Genomic DNA, 12544 nt, shown 5'->3' on the forward strand with positions numbered 1-12544 from the left:
AGACTCTATGTACGTGTTTGAAGTATTCCTGTTAGGAACGATAAGTGGGACAACAGACATAGTGGAAATACCTTTTTGATGCTCGGAAAACAGAGTTCACAGAAAGGCATTCTGTGCACATACATAGGTACACAAGGAAATATTACTCGGCTATAAAAAGAATGAGATTTCACCATTTGCAACAAAATGGATGCCTTAGAGGGTACTACGCTATGAAGTGAGTCAGACAGAGACAAATACCAGATGAATTTATCTACTATGGACTCTGAAAAAAACCCAAACGAATGAACAAACAAATAGCAGAAACAGACCCATAAATACAGGGAACAAATTGATGGGTACTGCAGGGGAAGGGGGTGAGGCAAAATGGGTGAAAAGGAGGTAACAGTTTCTAGTTACACAATAAGTCACAGGAATGGAAAGTACAGCATTGGGAATACAGTCAGTGGTATTGTTATGGTGCTGTATGGTGACAGAGAGTTGCTACAATTATGTGAGCACAACATACAGACTTGACTCACTATGTTGTATACCTGTACCTAATGTAACATTGTGTATCAGCTAGACCTCAAAAGACTAAGTTTGAAAAACTCCAATGAAAAGAGAAAGATTAAAATAAAGGTAAAAGTACCATTTCGGTATGGAAAAAAGCATGAAGTAATACGTGTACAAATTAGTATCACCGGAAAGAATGCCTTTCCGTGAACTCTGTTTTCCGAGATTCAAAAAGGTATTTCTAAGATGTGTGTCGTCTCACTTATTCCTAACGGGAGGACTTCAAACATTTTTTGTGCCATGGCCATCAAACATTACTAGCAGATAAATGGATGAGGCTGCTGAATTAGAGGTGCCGACAGTGTAGGGGGTTCTGGTCCCCGTGGGCCCCGTCTCCCTGCCGGAGGTTTAAGAGAATCAGTACCTCAGGCATTTCTGTAACCTAACACCGCATACTCACTGGGAAGCCCTGCCTTACCCCACAGCCAAGTACTCCTTTCTGAAACAGGAAGCAGGTTGGAAGAACAGCTCTGTTCCCTGCTAGGTAGAGTATACACGTGGCAGGTCCATGCCTCCTCCCGTACTGCAATCCACAGGCATATGGGACCATACACGTCACTCAAGTCAAGACTGACTCTGTTCTCAGAGATCTGTGTTAGAATTATAAAAGTAACTGCTATCTTGGGGATTCTTATCAACGTAACATAGCAAATGGTTTGTAGGTTACTGTGTAGTGAGGCCCTACTAGCAATATACATTAATGTCACAGTTAGTTGTTCAGAGGAGGGGGACAAAAAGTGTAGGTGAGCTACAGAGCCCTGCTCTAAGCTAGAGCTTAGAGGGCTTAGATCTGGCACAGTGTTAAAACCTAAAGAGAGCAGTTCCACAGAAGGTCCAAATAGTTGGCACTACAGGGGTCTCCTATGAGGTGAAGAATGTATTGTTCACTGAATGCCGGGCTGTTACAAGGTTTAACACACTGTTACTTGAACAGTACCCAATGAAGTTCTGCCTGACTCAGGTTATTTTGTCATGAGGGCATGATTGCCGTCCTCTGGTCTGGATCTCTACACCAGGGACATGAAATTCTAGGAATCAGTGGGAAAATACCCTTCCTTCCCACTCCACCTCCATATGCCTGTCCCCAGCCACTTATAATTAAAGGCTCAACCAAACAAAACACCTGAAAGAAATTACTCTAATGAATATTCAAAAAATTTCCTAATATGATTATTCCCTTTGTTCAAAACTTAATATACCCTAGTGAGATGAAATCATGAAATATAGTGGATATTAAGTTGCTAAAGAAAATATAAGTTGTCATGGCTTTCATATACAAGTGCACTGTGCTTAGGAACAGAACCCCAAGGATTATTTAGAATAAATTTGTGTTTGACACACGTACTTTGTAAAACCCATTCTAACAAATATTTCCTAGTCTTCACCCCATTAAAAGATGCAGCCCGGGGGCGCCTGGGTGGCGCAGTCGGTTAAGCGTCCGACTTCAGCCAGGTCACGATCTCGCGGTCCCTGAGTTCAAGCCCCGCGTCAGGCTCAGGGCTGATGGCTCAGAGCCTGGAGCCTGTTTCCGATCCTGTGTCTCCCTCTCTCTCTGCCCCTCCCCCGTTCATGCTCTGTCTCTCTCTGTCCCAAAAATAAATAAACGTTGAAAAAAAATTAAAAAAAAAAAAAAGATGCAGCCCGGCCAGCAAGGATTTTTTTTATGAGATACATTTTAACACTGGAGTCCATCGCAAAATAAAGCCAGTAATGGTGAAACAAGAGTGTGTCCACCCAGCACTCCCATGGGAAGTGAAGAGAAAAACAAATGTAATATCTGAGTGAAGGATTAACATACAGAGAGGTGAGGGAAGGCCAACTGAGGTCCACAAGCACATCATTGTCCTCTGGCACTCCTTTTTTTTTTTAATTTTTTTTTTTAACGTTTATTTTTGAGACAGAGACAGAGCATGAACGGGGGAGGGTCAGAGAGAGGGAGACACAGAATCTGAAACAGGCTCCAGGCTCTGAGCTGTCAGCACAGAGCCCGACATGGGGCTCGAACTCACAGACTGCGAGATCATGACCTGAGCTGAAGTCGGCCGCTTAACCGACTGAGCCACCCAGGCGCCCCCTGACACTCATTTTCAGTGGAACAGTACATACCCATGGCCCCATCACCGAACACTCACTACATGCCAGAGACACACAGATGCTTTACATACATTGTCTCAGTTCATCATCAGAGCTTTTTAAAGTGAATATTATCACCACCAATATTTTTTGGATGATGAAACTGATGTAAGTGATCAAGTCGGAGAGTATGATTTCACAGCCTGAAATGTTAAGGATGATGTCGCACCGCCTTGGGAGGGCCCAAGGGCAGTGGCACACAAAGGGCACCACTCGATAGCTTCTAGGAGCAGTGCTCTGGCCCCAAGGAAAGCCACAGCAAGGGAAGACAGAAACGTGTCACAACAAGATGTTCAGCACCCAAACACAATAAAGGAACAGTATCTATCCTATCTTCGGAATGTGTCTGCCTCTCCAATCTGGGTATAGTGCCTTTTCAAAATTGCTAGTGTATTGACGATAGTGAAGTGTGCCTGTCACCTAAATGACAAACTTATATGACATTAAATCTCAATGAAAACTGTTAAAATATGTAACAGTAGACTGTGAGCTGCATGGAGGTGAACAGAGGCTCATTCTGCCCAGAAGACACTACAAAAATATGCTGGAGGATGGGTGATGGAGATGATCTTATTTGGTTTTGAAATCCATGAGCAGGTGATCACAGTACGAGAACAACACAACTATGGGGTTTCTGCATACAGAGATATGAACAAGGCAGAACACTGAAAGCTGATGCTCCAGGGAAAGGGGCTTCTATCCTGGAGAGGTAACACACTACTGGGGGATGCTTTGAAGGGGCTACTAAAGGTCTTCTATCAGACCAAAGCTAAATGGCACAAGTTAACAGTGATGATGTACCCATTTACCTATGCAACCCCCCTGTAAGGTGCTGTCCTCACACCACACTGAACTCAGGTAACCAGACACAAATGTATCCGCAGAACTATCAAAAGAAGGATACTGCCAGAATACTCTCAGAGAAGTAGCAAAAAATCTAGAAAGGCCAGGGTCTATATACAAGACTCTTAAAGAAATGAACCCCTCTTAAGCATGCAAGAGAGAGCAAGGATCAGAAACAAGTCATGGGTATCCTGCTGGGACAGACTGTCCACATTCTGGAGGCAGTCTATTTCCCGGCCCGGGAAGACTGACTGATTCCATGTTCACATGAGATCTCAAGACTATGGCCCCTGACCCAACAGTAATGTGGAGATCACCTGCAGCCCTGTTGGAAAGGCAAGCTCTCTGTCCAACCCTAGACCTCCTAAATCAGAAACTCTGGGGCGGGGCAGGGAGGGCTCAGCATTCTGTGTTTCTAGACAAATCTGACACACATTCATTTTAAAGAACTACTGATCCAGGCCAACCCCTGCCTTACATTGATACAGAAAATTCACACAGGACAGATGAGAAAACCATTTTCCTTCCTACCAATTCCAAATTCAGTGTCAATCTAAACATAAGAAGTAAATTCCAAAAGACACTACTGAGAAGTTTTCAGATGTGCAAATGGACTTAATTCTCATTTCCTGTACAGAAACAGCATGAAGCTTATTATTAGCAGCAAATAAATGTAACATTCCAATGAAAATACAAAATGCAACATATTTTTATACTCATGGTTCACTTGAGGATCATACTGCTCCAGGAGAACTCTCTGGTCATCAATTTTTATCATGGGCTCGGAAACTCAAAGGATGCATAATTATAATGACCTTCCTAAGATAAGATATTCATATATTTAAATGAGGTACGTTTTATATGCAATAATTTCAAAAATATATATTCTTTTAATGACAGCTCCTAAAGCTGGCAAGAACGTGAAATAGGTACATCACACCCTGGGGTAAGTGAGATATTGTAAATTAGTACAACTCTTATGAAAAGCAATTTGGCATATGTATCAAGCCATAAAAACCTCCATACTCTGACCTATTAGGTCTACTTGTTTTCGGATTAAGAATTAATTCCCCAAGTGAAAAAGTTGTATGAACTAGTATGCCCCAGGTAGAGGAGACGGGATGTCTAAAATATGAAAGTGGCCACCAAAATATCACGTGACCACTTAAAACCAGACTAACGTTAAAGGCACACTCAAATGAAAAAAGATGATACAGAACTGTATATATACTATGATTACAATGGATTCAGAAACACACACGTGGGTGCACAGAGAAGTGGAAAGGCATATAGATGTTCGAACTAAGGGCAGATTTTCTCTCATTTTTCTGTTTTGGTGTAGTAATAACTAAAATATTAATAATAAACCTGAAAGTGTTCAGTCCCACATGCAAACCTACTCTGAGTTCAGATAAGGTGATTTCCATGTGTGCATGAGTGCGTGCACATGTGAACACTCATGGGAAAAGGGGGACTAAAAAGAGACGGGAAAATATCAAATTAGTCACTGCCAAGGGACACTGATTTAAAATGAGACACAACATACCCTTACCTCCTCCAAAAACTCAAACCACAACACAGAAGAGAAGCTCGACTCACCAGAATTTTAGGAACTTGAAAACCACCTAAATGATGACGTAAGAGGAAATCGATCAAAAAAACCCACCAAAATAGTCTTTCTCTCCTCATGACTTTTTTCCCCAAAATAATGTTAAACAGATGATGCAAACTACCATTTGTTGAGCTAAATTTTAAACTGATGATTCTAATTTCAAATGGACTCCTATTAAGCTTCTAAGAGCCACTTGGGTTTATGCCTGTGACACAGGGAACACGTTTGCAACAAGAATTCTTACAAAGCCCAAACCCCACGTCTCTGCCAAGTTCGGCTTTCGTCATGCAGGCTTGCTTGGTGCTGCTCCAGCACACCCACTGCCGGATTGCCACCGTCCTAGCCTCAGGATATTCGTTTCTGCTTAATTTGGGGCAGGTTCCCTGTTGCATGGTTCATTATGATGCCAATCCGTCTCTAAGTTGTTTGATAAAATAAACTAATTACAATTAGATTTTCAGTTCCAAGATGCTCAAAGATCATTGGTGAGGGGGTAGGCAAATGAAGCCGATGTGCAATTCCAGGCAAAGTTCAGAACTTCATAAATCAGCAAAACAATCTCCCTGTTGCAGATAATTCTCAAGGCACTTGAATGGCACAAAATGCAAGTCAGTAAGCTCCCAATGATTGAGAAACAATTACCAAGAAAATGTTCATGGCTCCATCAGAACAAAGAAAAGAAAAAACTAAAAGAACTGTCCAGTTACGATGCATGTATGTTTATGTTTAATCTGAAACATTGCTTTTAACAAATTCCCTAAGGGTATCAAAGCCAGACAGGCTTTGCTGTTAGAGAAAAAAAAGAAAAAAGGAAAAGTGGCAGCTTCAGCAGCTACCGTGAAGGCATGCCAGTTTTAATTATTGCACATGAAAGCTATGTTAAATTACCCCGATTCAACTTTCCTCAAAGAACTTCCTATTCTCTGGTTATGTTGTTCAGGAAAATTATGATTGCCCCAAGAATCTCAGTCCTTGAGAGTTCGCACATTATTTAATACTTCAAATCCAGGATTCCAGCAAGTGCTAGGAGGGGAAAGTATCTTTTGAAAATGAGTATTAATCTAAATATATGCCATTTTCCTGTTTTTCTGCAACAATTTCAGACATGTCCTCTGAAATAAGACTTCCAGTTCAGAAGAAGAAGTTTATTTAGATGAGTCAAGAGAGCTCGCTATAATAACCACTTTGTGGGTAGCTGGGGCGTGTGCAATTTGGAACAGTATACTTAGTTCTTTCAGAATACAGTGTACTTCTAGTAAAGTTCAACAACGTACTTGTGGCTAATGGGGACACACGAAAGACAAGAGTAAGTAAGACTTCACTGTATGAGTCACAGGTTAAAAATGATTGACCTATGCTTCTCTCACTGCTACGACAACACCATTTCAGAAAACGTACTTCTAAGAGGCCCAGCATTAACCACCTGTTCAGGACTTCCTGAATTCAAACCTCATTAATTAAGAAGGTATAGACAGCTTCTCACAAAGAAGTGAATTCTGAGTGTGCAACCTGAGCGTTATTTTCTCAATAATCCAACTTTAGGAAGTAAAAATATCTAACATAGCAGGATTCACACTTCGATTTACTCGAGCATTCTTTCATGTTAAACCTCACTTGTGAGAAGAGAAGAGGAGGAGGGAGGGTGGGAAGAAAGGGAGACTAGGAAGATGGAGAAAGGAAAGAATGAAATATCAAAATAATATCAAAAGAAAAGCTGAAGAACAGTCTTTTCCAGAAATATTCTTTTTTTTTTTTAAGAGACAGGAAGCATTTATTGGGGGCTTATACTTGAGGCACTGGGGAGGCAGCGCTAGGAGCAGATGTCCCAGCCCAAAATATTCTTCTTTTTCAACCATCACTTCCTCTTGTGTAGCTAAAATATAATGCCATTACATTCCACCTACTAGCCATAAATCAAATATAGATGCTGATAGCCTGATGTATGATTCAAGGAATAAGTATGAATCATGGTGCATTGTGGACTTAAATATTTCCTTTGCCCTTTTAAAGATCGTAGAATCAAGACCACTTGGAAAAGGACATTACTACATGAGATCAGATACTTACCATTGCTCACCATACGTCTGGCCACCTCCCACAAGACAAGTCCAAAGGCCCAAATATCAACTCTCTTGTAAGAATCAAAACAATCCACCTGAATGGTTTCATCTAGAACTTCAGGGGCCATGTAGCGTTTGGTGCCCACACGGGGGTTGTTCCCCACATCGAGCTGATTGGTACTCTGGGAATGCATGACTGCCAGGCCTAAAGGGAAGAAGACAACAGGGCAGGTCAGTTCACTATCTTTCTCACAGAGGGTTGCTGAAGGCCTTTCAAACCAACCCCAATCAGAAGCGCCCTCTCATGGTAATCGTGGTCACTGCTGCACTACATCCAGAGCAATCTGGAATACTGTTGTGATGACACCTGTCACCAACAGAAAAAAGAACTAATGCCAGAAACATTCTGACGCTATTAAGTTAACACATGAACTCCTGAGACAAAAAGAATTGGGGGAATAATAAACTGAAGCACCAAAGCACTGTGAGGCCAGTGTTTGAAGTCCACAGGAAAACAGGCTCACATGTTAAGTGGGAATCTCCAAGTGTCTTACCAGAAGGAAATTAAGTTCTCCTGCTCCGCCACAGCTCCCAACTGTGTGCAAACACAAATTTCCAACAGTGTGAGGCAGCGAATCTGTGGTAACGTATCACTACTTAAAGGGCAGACTCCATCCCTTGAGGAAGAGATGCTCATTTGAGACTTAGCAACACTGACCAGGCCCACAGGCTTTTCTCTAAAGTCATGCGTACAGACAGCATTAAACTGCCCTCAATTCAAAGCACAGCTCTCCTGTTAAATGGGTTTGAAGCCCTTTCTTAAACCATCCCTCATTTCAGAATTCCTCAATCAGAGTGACCTGGCATTCCACACAGACCAGGAGGGTTAGGCAGATACATGCATGATTCATTGTGAGGATGGAATTACTTTTTGATATCCATGCTGACCAACTGAAAATAATTCCTTTAACACACAATGAAAAGTGCCACATTGGAACAAGCAGCCTGTGTAAACCCTTGCAACCCAAGGATCCTTTGGGGATCCCTCAGGCCATCTAGGAACACTTCTGCTCCTGCTCTGTGGCTCGGAGTGTGTGGGATGATGACTCCTTATCATGCCACAGGGATGGCACCTGTTATCTCACCCTGAAAAATTACTAGAGACATCAGCGATTGCATTCACTAAATCAGACCGGTTCCTCTTTCCCTGCCTTTTATAATCAACCCCAAGATTCTGTGGCCACTGTCTCCCAAAACATATATACCTCTTTACTGTTTCCAGAACCAACGAGTCAAAATAACAGAATATAAAAAGGAGCAGTTTAAATAGATCATGGCAGTACTAACTGTGGTGGTTTAAAAATATGTCCTCAAGTTCTTTGAGACTTCTCCTTTCAAGAGGTGAAGTTCAACTCCCTCTGCCTTGAGGGTAGGCTGTGCTATCAAACAGAACCTGGCAGAAATGAGTGTATATCTTCAAAGTTAGGACATATAAGGCATCATGGCTTCCTCTCTGCTCGCTATCAGTTCTCTTGTGTTATGAGGCCACTCACACAACCCTGTGGAGAGGTCCCCGTGACAAGGAACTGAGGCCTCCCACCAATAGTCATGTGAGTGGAGCCATCCTGGAAGTTCCTCCAGCCCTCATCAAGCCTTCACGTGCCTGGAGCTCTAATTGACAGCTTGACTGGAACCCCCACCAGATCCTGAGCCAGAACCGTAGAGCTAAGTCATTCCAAGATTGCTGACCCTCAGATGACTATGTGAGATAACAAATTTGTTATTTTATGCTGCTAAGTTTTAGAGATAGTTTGTTACCCAGTAATAGATAATTATCACACTACTTAAAGAGACAAAATATCCAAATGCAATGTGTGAACCTTGGCTGAATTCTTGTTTGAAAAAACCAGAAAAATCTGAAAATGGACATTAAATGATATTATTGAATGATCAATAATTTTAGGTTTGATAAAATGATCATGCAGATATATTTTGGTATTTTTAAGAGATGCATTTTGAAAAAAAAAATTTTTTAAATTAAAAAAAAAGAGATGCATTTTGAAATATTTAGAAGTGTTGTGATGTCTGCAACTTATTTTCAAATGTATCAGCAAAGATACACGTTCAGCTACATATAGATAAAGCAAATATGGCAATACTTTAACAACTGCTGAATCTCAGTGCTGTGGGTATGAATGATCTTTATACTTACTATTCCCTCAGCCTTTCTGTATGTTTGAATTTTTTATAATAAAAAGTTAGAAAAATAAATACAATACTGAAATTTTTGCAGTTTCAATAATAGAACATGATTTCTAATGAGTGATCCTTAATTTCTGGGTATAAAGTGAAAAATTAAACAAATGATGATCTTACAGGACGAGCTATCTTCTGTTCAAAGGATCTACTCCCTGAATAATAAACACCTTAACACAGATTTTTCTACAAATCCGTGTATCTAACTGGAAGGCTACAGGCCAAAAGAAAGACAGATGAATCACGAATTACTTGGACTTACGGAAAAACACCTCTGACTCCCTATCAAGTCCCATAACCAAAGCCAACAGCCTCCTCAATTTTCCATCTCCCCTAGACCACTGGACTATAACAGCAACCACCCTCGGAATGCTTATCATTTGCAACGCAAGTATTGTAACTTCTGAATCTTGTAAGAATCATGTGAGGTAGGCATAAGTGACTTTTAGTAACATGAGTAATAGTTGAACGCAGCGTTATGAACATTTGAAACAGTACAGAAGTACAGTGCACAGTGTCAAACGCTAAAGTGTTCCTTGCTAAGCCTTTACCCTAACATCGAAAATAAGTGGTCGTGTACTCCGGGCAGGTAAATAGATTAAAACACCCGCACAGATATACGGGGTGAATAACTGGGAAAATCAGGATTCCAGCCCAGATCACCCTGCTCCAAAAGCCATGGCATTGCCATGAAAGTCCAGTACACCACAACTACAACTGCCCACAAAAAGCTTTAGAGCCATGCCCTTTCAATGCTATCCTTAGTAGCTGTCTTCTCACACTTGCAAAACATTGTAAAATAATTCTCAGCATGAATGCAAAGACTGTAAAGAAATACAAAATAAATTTTCCTGACATGTCGAGTCTTTTGTGTTTAAAAACAAGATTAAATTCTATCATTTATATCATAGAGCTAATACTGTCTAAACCTTTATCAGCCTACAAGTATGGGAATACTAGGGACAATAACTACAGGTATATGGAAGAAAATAATATAAACCATTTTTTAATCAAAGAGAGTGAGGACTCTCAATAGTCCACTGACATGAATAACCAATATTACAATTCAGTTCCCATTAGCATAATTACTCAGCCAATATCCAAGGAGTCTAAGTTGAAGATGGTTTTATATACAATGTCGCTATAAATGAAAACAGTCTTATTTATAATGCAATTAAAGCTCACACTGAGCAGTATCCTAACACCACAGGAATGAGGTATCCCAGCAGGGCAAATTGCGAACTGGGTTAGGTTTTCTCTTTCTTCATTGATAATTTTGCCATGGTTACAGAAAAAAACAACTTTAGAAACATTTTCAAGATGAACTCATTCCCTAGGTTATTTAATTGTGTACCTACTTTGTGTAAAGGTTTGGGAAATGAGAATGCTACACACTATTGGTTGCCTCTGAGGGTGGGCTGGGGCAGCGACGCACTGCATGAGCATGAAGTGACTTTCCAAAGTAATGCGAAGGTCTAACTTTCGATAGACATTTGGATTTTACAGCACTTGTCAAAACTCTGAGAATGTATTACTTAACGTTTGTTCATTTCACATGAAATTGAAATTTCACCTGGAAAGAAAAAAGTAAACACACAGTAGTCACTCTGGTGAATGACACAGTGGTATACATGCTCGAGTCTTTACAAGAAAGGGCTCTTTTGTGTGCAGTTTACTTAAAGCATCAAAGATTAAGATGGATTGATGAGAGGGGATGGATGATGTGTGGCAAAGCTTAAGAACAGTAAAATGTTGATGGCAGGATCTAGGCGGTGAGTATACAGCTATTCACTATGAAGTTCTTTTGATTTGTCTGCATGCTTGACATGTTTCATAACGAAAGGTTGCGGCGGTGGGGGGGGGGGGGCGGGTGGTGGTGGATGCAACCTAGCTAAAGGATGGACTGCAACAGAAGTAAAAATGGTAATTAAGAAATATTTTTAAAAATTTACCCAAATCTGCTATGCAACACTGTCCATTCTTCTTAACCAGGATGTTTTTGCTCTTTAAATCTCGATGAGCTATGGCTGGTTTCCCTTGGGTCCCAAATATCTCTATGTGCAAATGTGCGAGACCACTAGCTATAGACAGCACTATTCGCAGGCAGCTAACTGTATCCAGAGTAGTAAGCTGAAGATAGTCATACAACGATCCCATTTCGTGATAATGTGTAATTAACCATAACTGGGTACTGGAGTGTCTTGATGTCATGTCTGAAGCAATAAAACCTGGAAAGAGCAAGAACAAAATTAGCAGACATGTAAGAATTTCACATTATAACTTTCGGTACACAGAAATAGAAACCTATGAGATAGATACCACCTACAACAAAAAATCATTAAACTTCCATGAAAGGAGGTTTACAGAGGCATCAACAGAAAAATGCAATACTATTTATTCCATAACAAGGTACTGCTAATGAATAGGAAATTTCCATATTCATTTCCATGACAAATAATCCTTTAAAATATTATACATTGCATTAAGATAGGAATAATATCTTCGTGTTTACCCATAATGATAGCATCAAACTCTTTATCATGCTCATATTCCAAGCACAGATTATTCATCGACCACCCAGAAAGAATAAAAAAACATAGTATCTAGGGGCACCTGGGTGGCTCCATCGGTTAAGTGACAGACTCTTGATCTCGGCTCAGGTCATGCTCTCACAATTTGTGTCAGCGCTCTGTGCCGACAGTGTGGCGACTGCTTGGGATTCTCTCTCCCCTCTCTCTCTGCCCTTCCCCCATTCACACTCTTGCTTGCTCTCAAAATAAGTAACCTTAAAAAATATTTAAACATTAAAAAAAAACATATAGTATCTAGACACCTATGTTCTCATATTGACTCTGCCTGTGATTTGCTGTGTAATACTGGGCCACTCGTTTAGGTTCTCAGGATTATCTCTACTCAGATGAAAGATAAAGGGATAAATTTATATTAAATGACTGACTACTCATCAAATAAAAAAGAAACCAAATATAATAAGCACCTATGATGCTCTTTGTCAATCACACAAGGAAACTAAGATAATAGTGTCTGTTGGCTAGAGAAGAAGACAGATATAAAAAGGAAAAATTAC

At 40.5% G+C, this 12544-nt stretch overlaps 1 protein-coding gene across 4 annotated transcripts in view; it reads right to left on the reverse strand.

The window, feature by feature from the left end:
* The window catches only part of ACVR1 (activin A receptor type 1), a 141452-nt gene that overhangs the window by 21441 nt on the left and 107467 nt on the right, over positions 1–12544 (reverse strand). For all 4 annotated transcript variants that reach the window (XM_043576775.1, XM_043576772.1, XM_043576771.1 and 1 more), the window contains 2 exons: positions 11412–11687; positions 7211–7408 (listed from right to left, as the gene is read on the reverse strand). In XM_043576775.1, the coding sequence (XP_043432710.1) occupies positions 7211–7408; positions 11412–11687 (474 nt within the window). The remainder of the gene's footprint in view (positions 1–7210; positions 7409–11411; positions 11688–12544) is intronic.

This window comes from Prionailurus bengalensis, chromosome C1 (genome assembly GCF_016509475.1).
Source record: "Prionailurus bengalensis isolate Pbe53 chromosome C1, Fcat_Pben_1.1_paternal_pri, whole genome shotgun sequence".
Taxonomy (NCBI): Eukaryota; Metazoa; Chordata; class Mammalia; order Carnivora; family Felidae; genus Prionailurus; species Prionailurus bengalensis.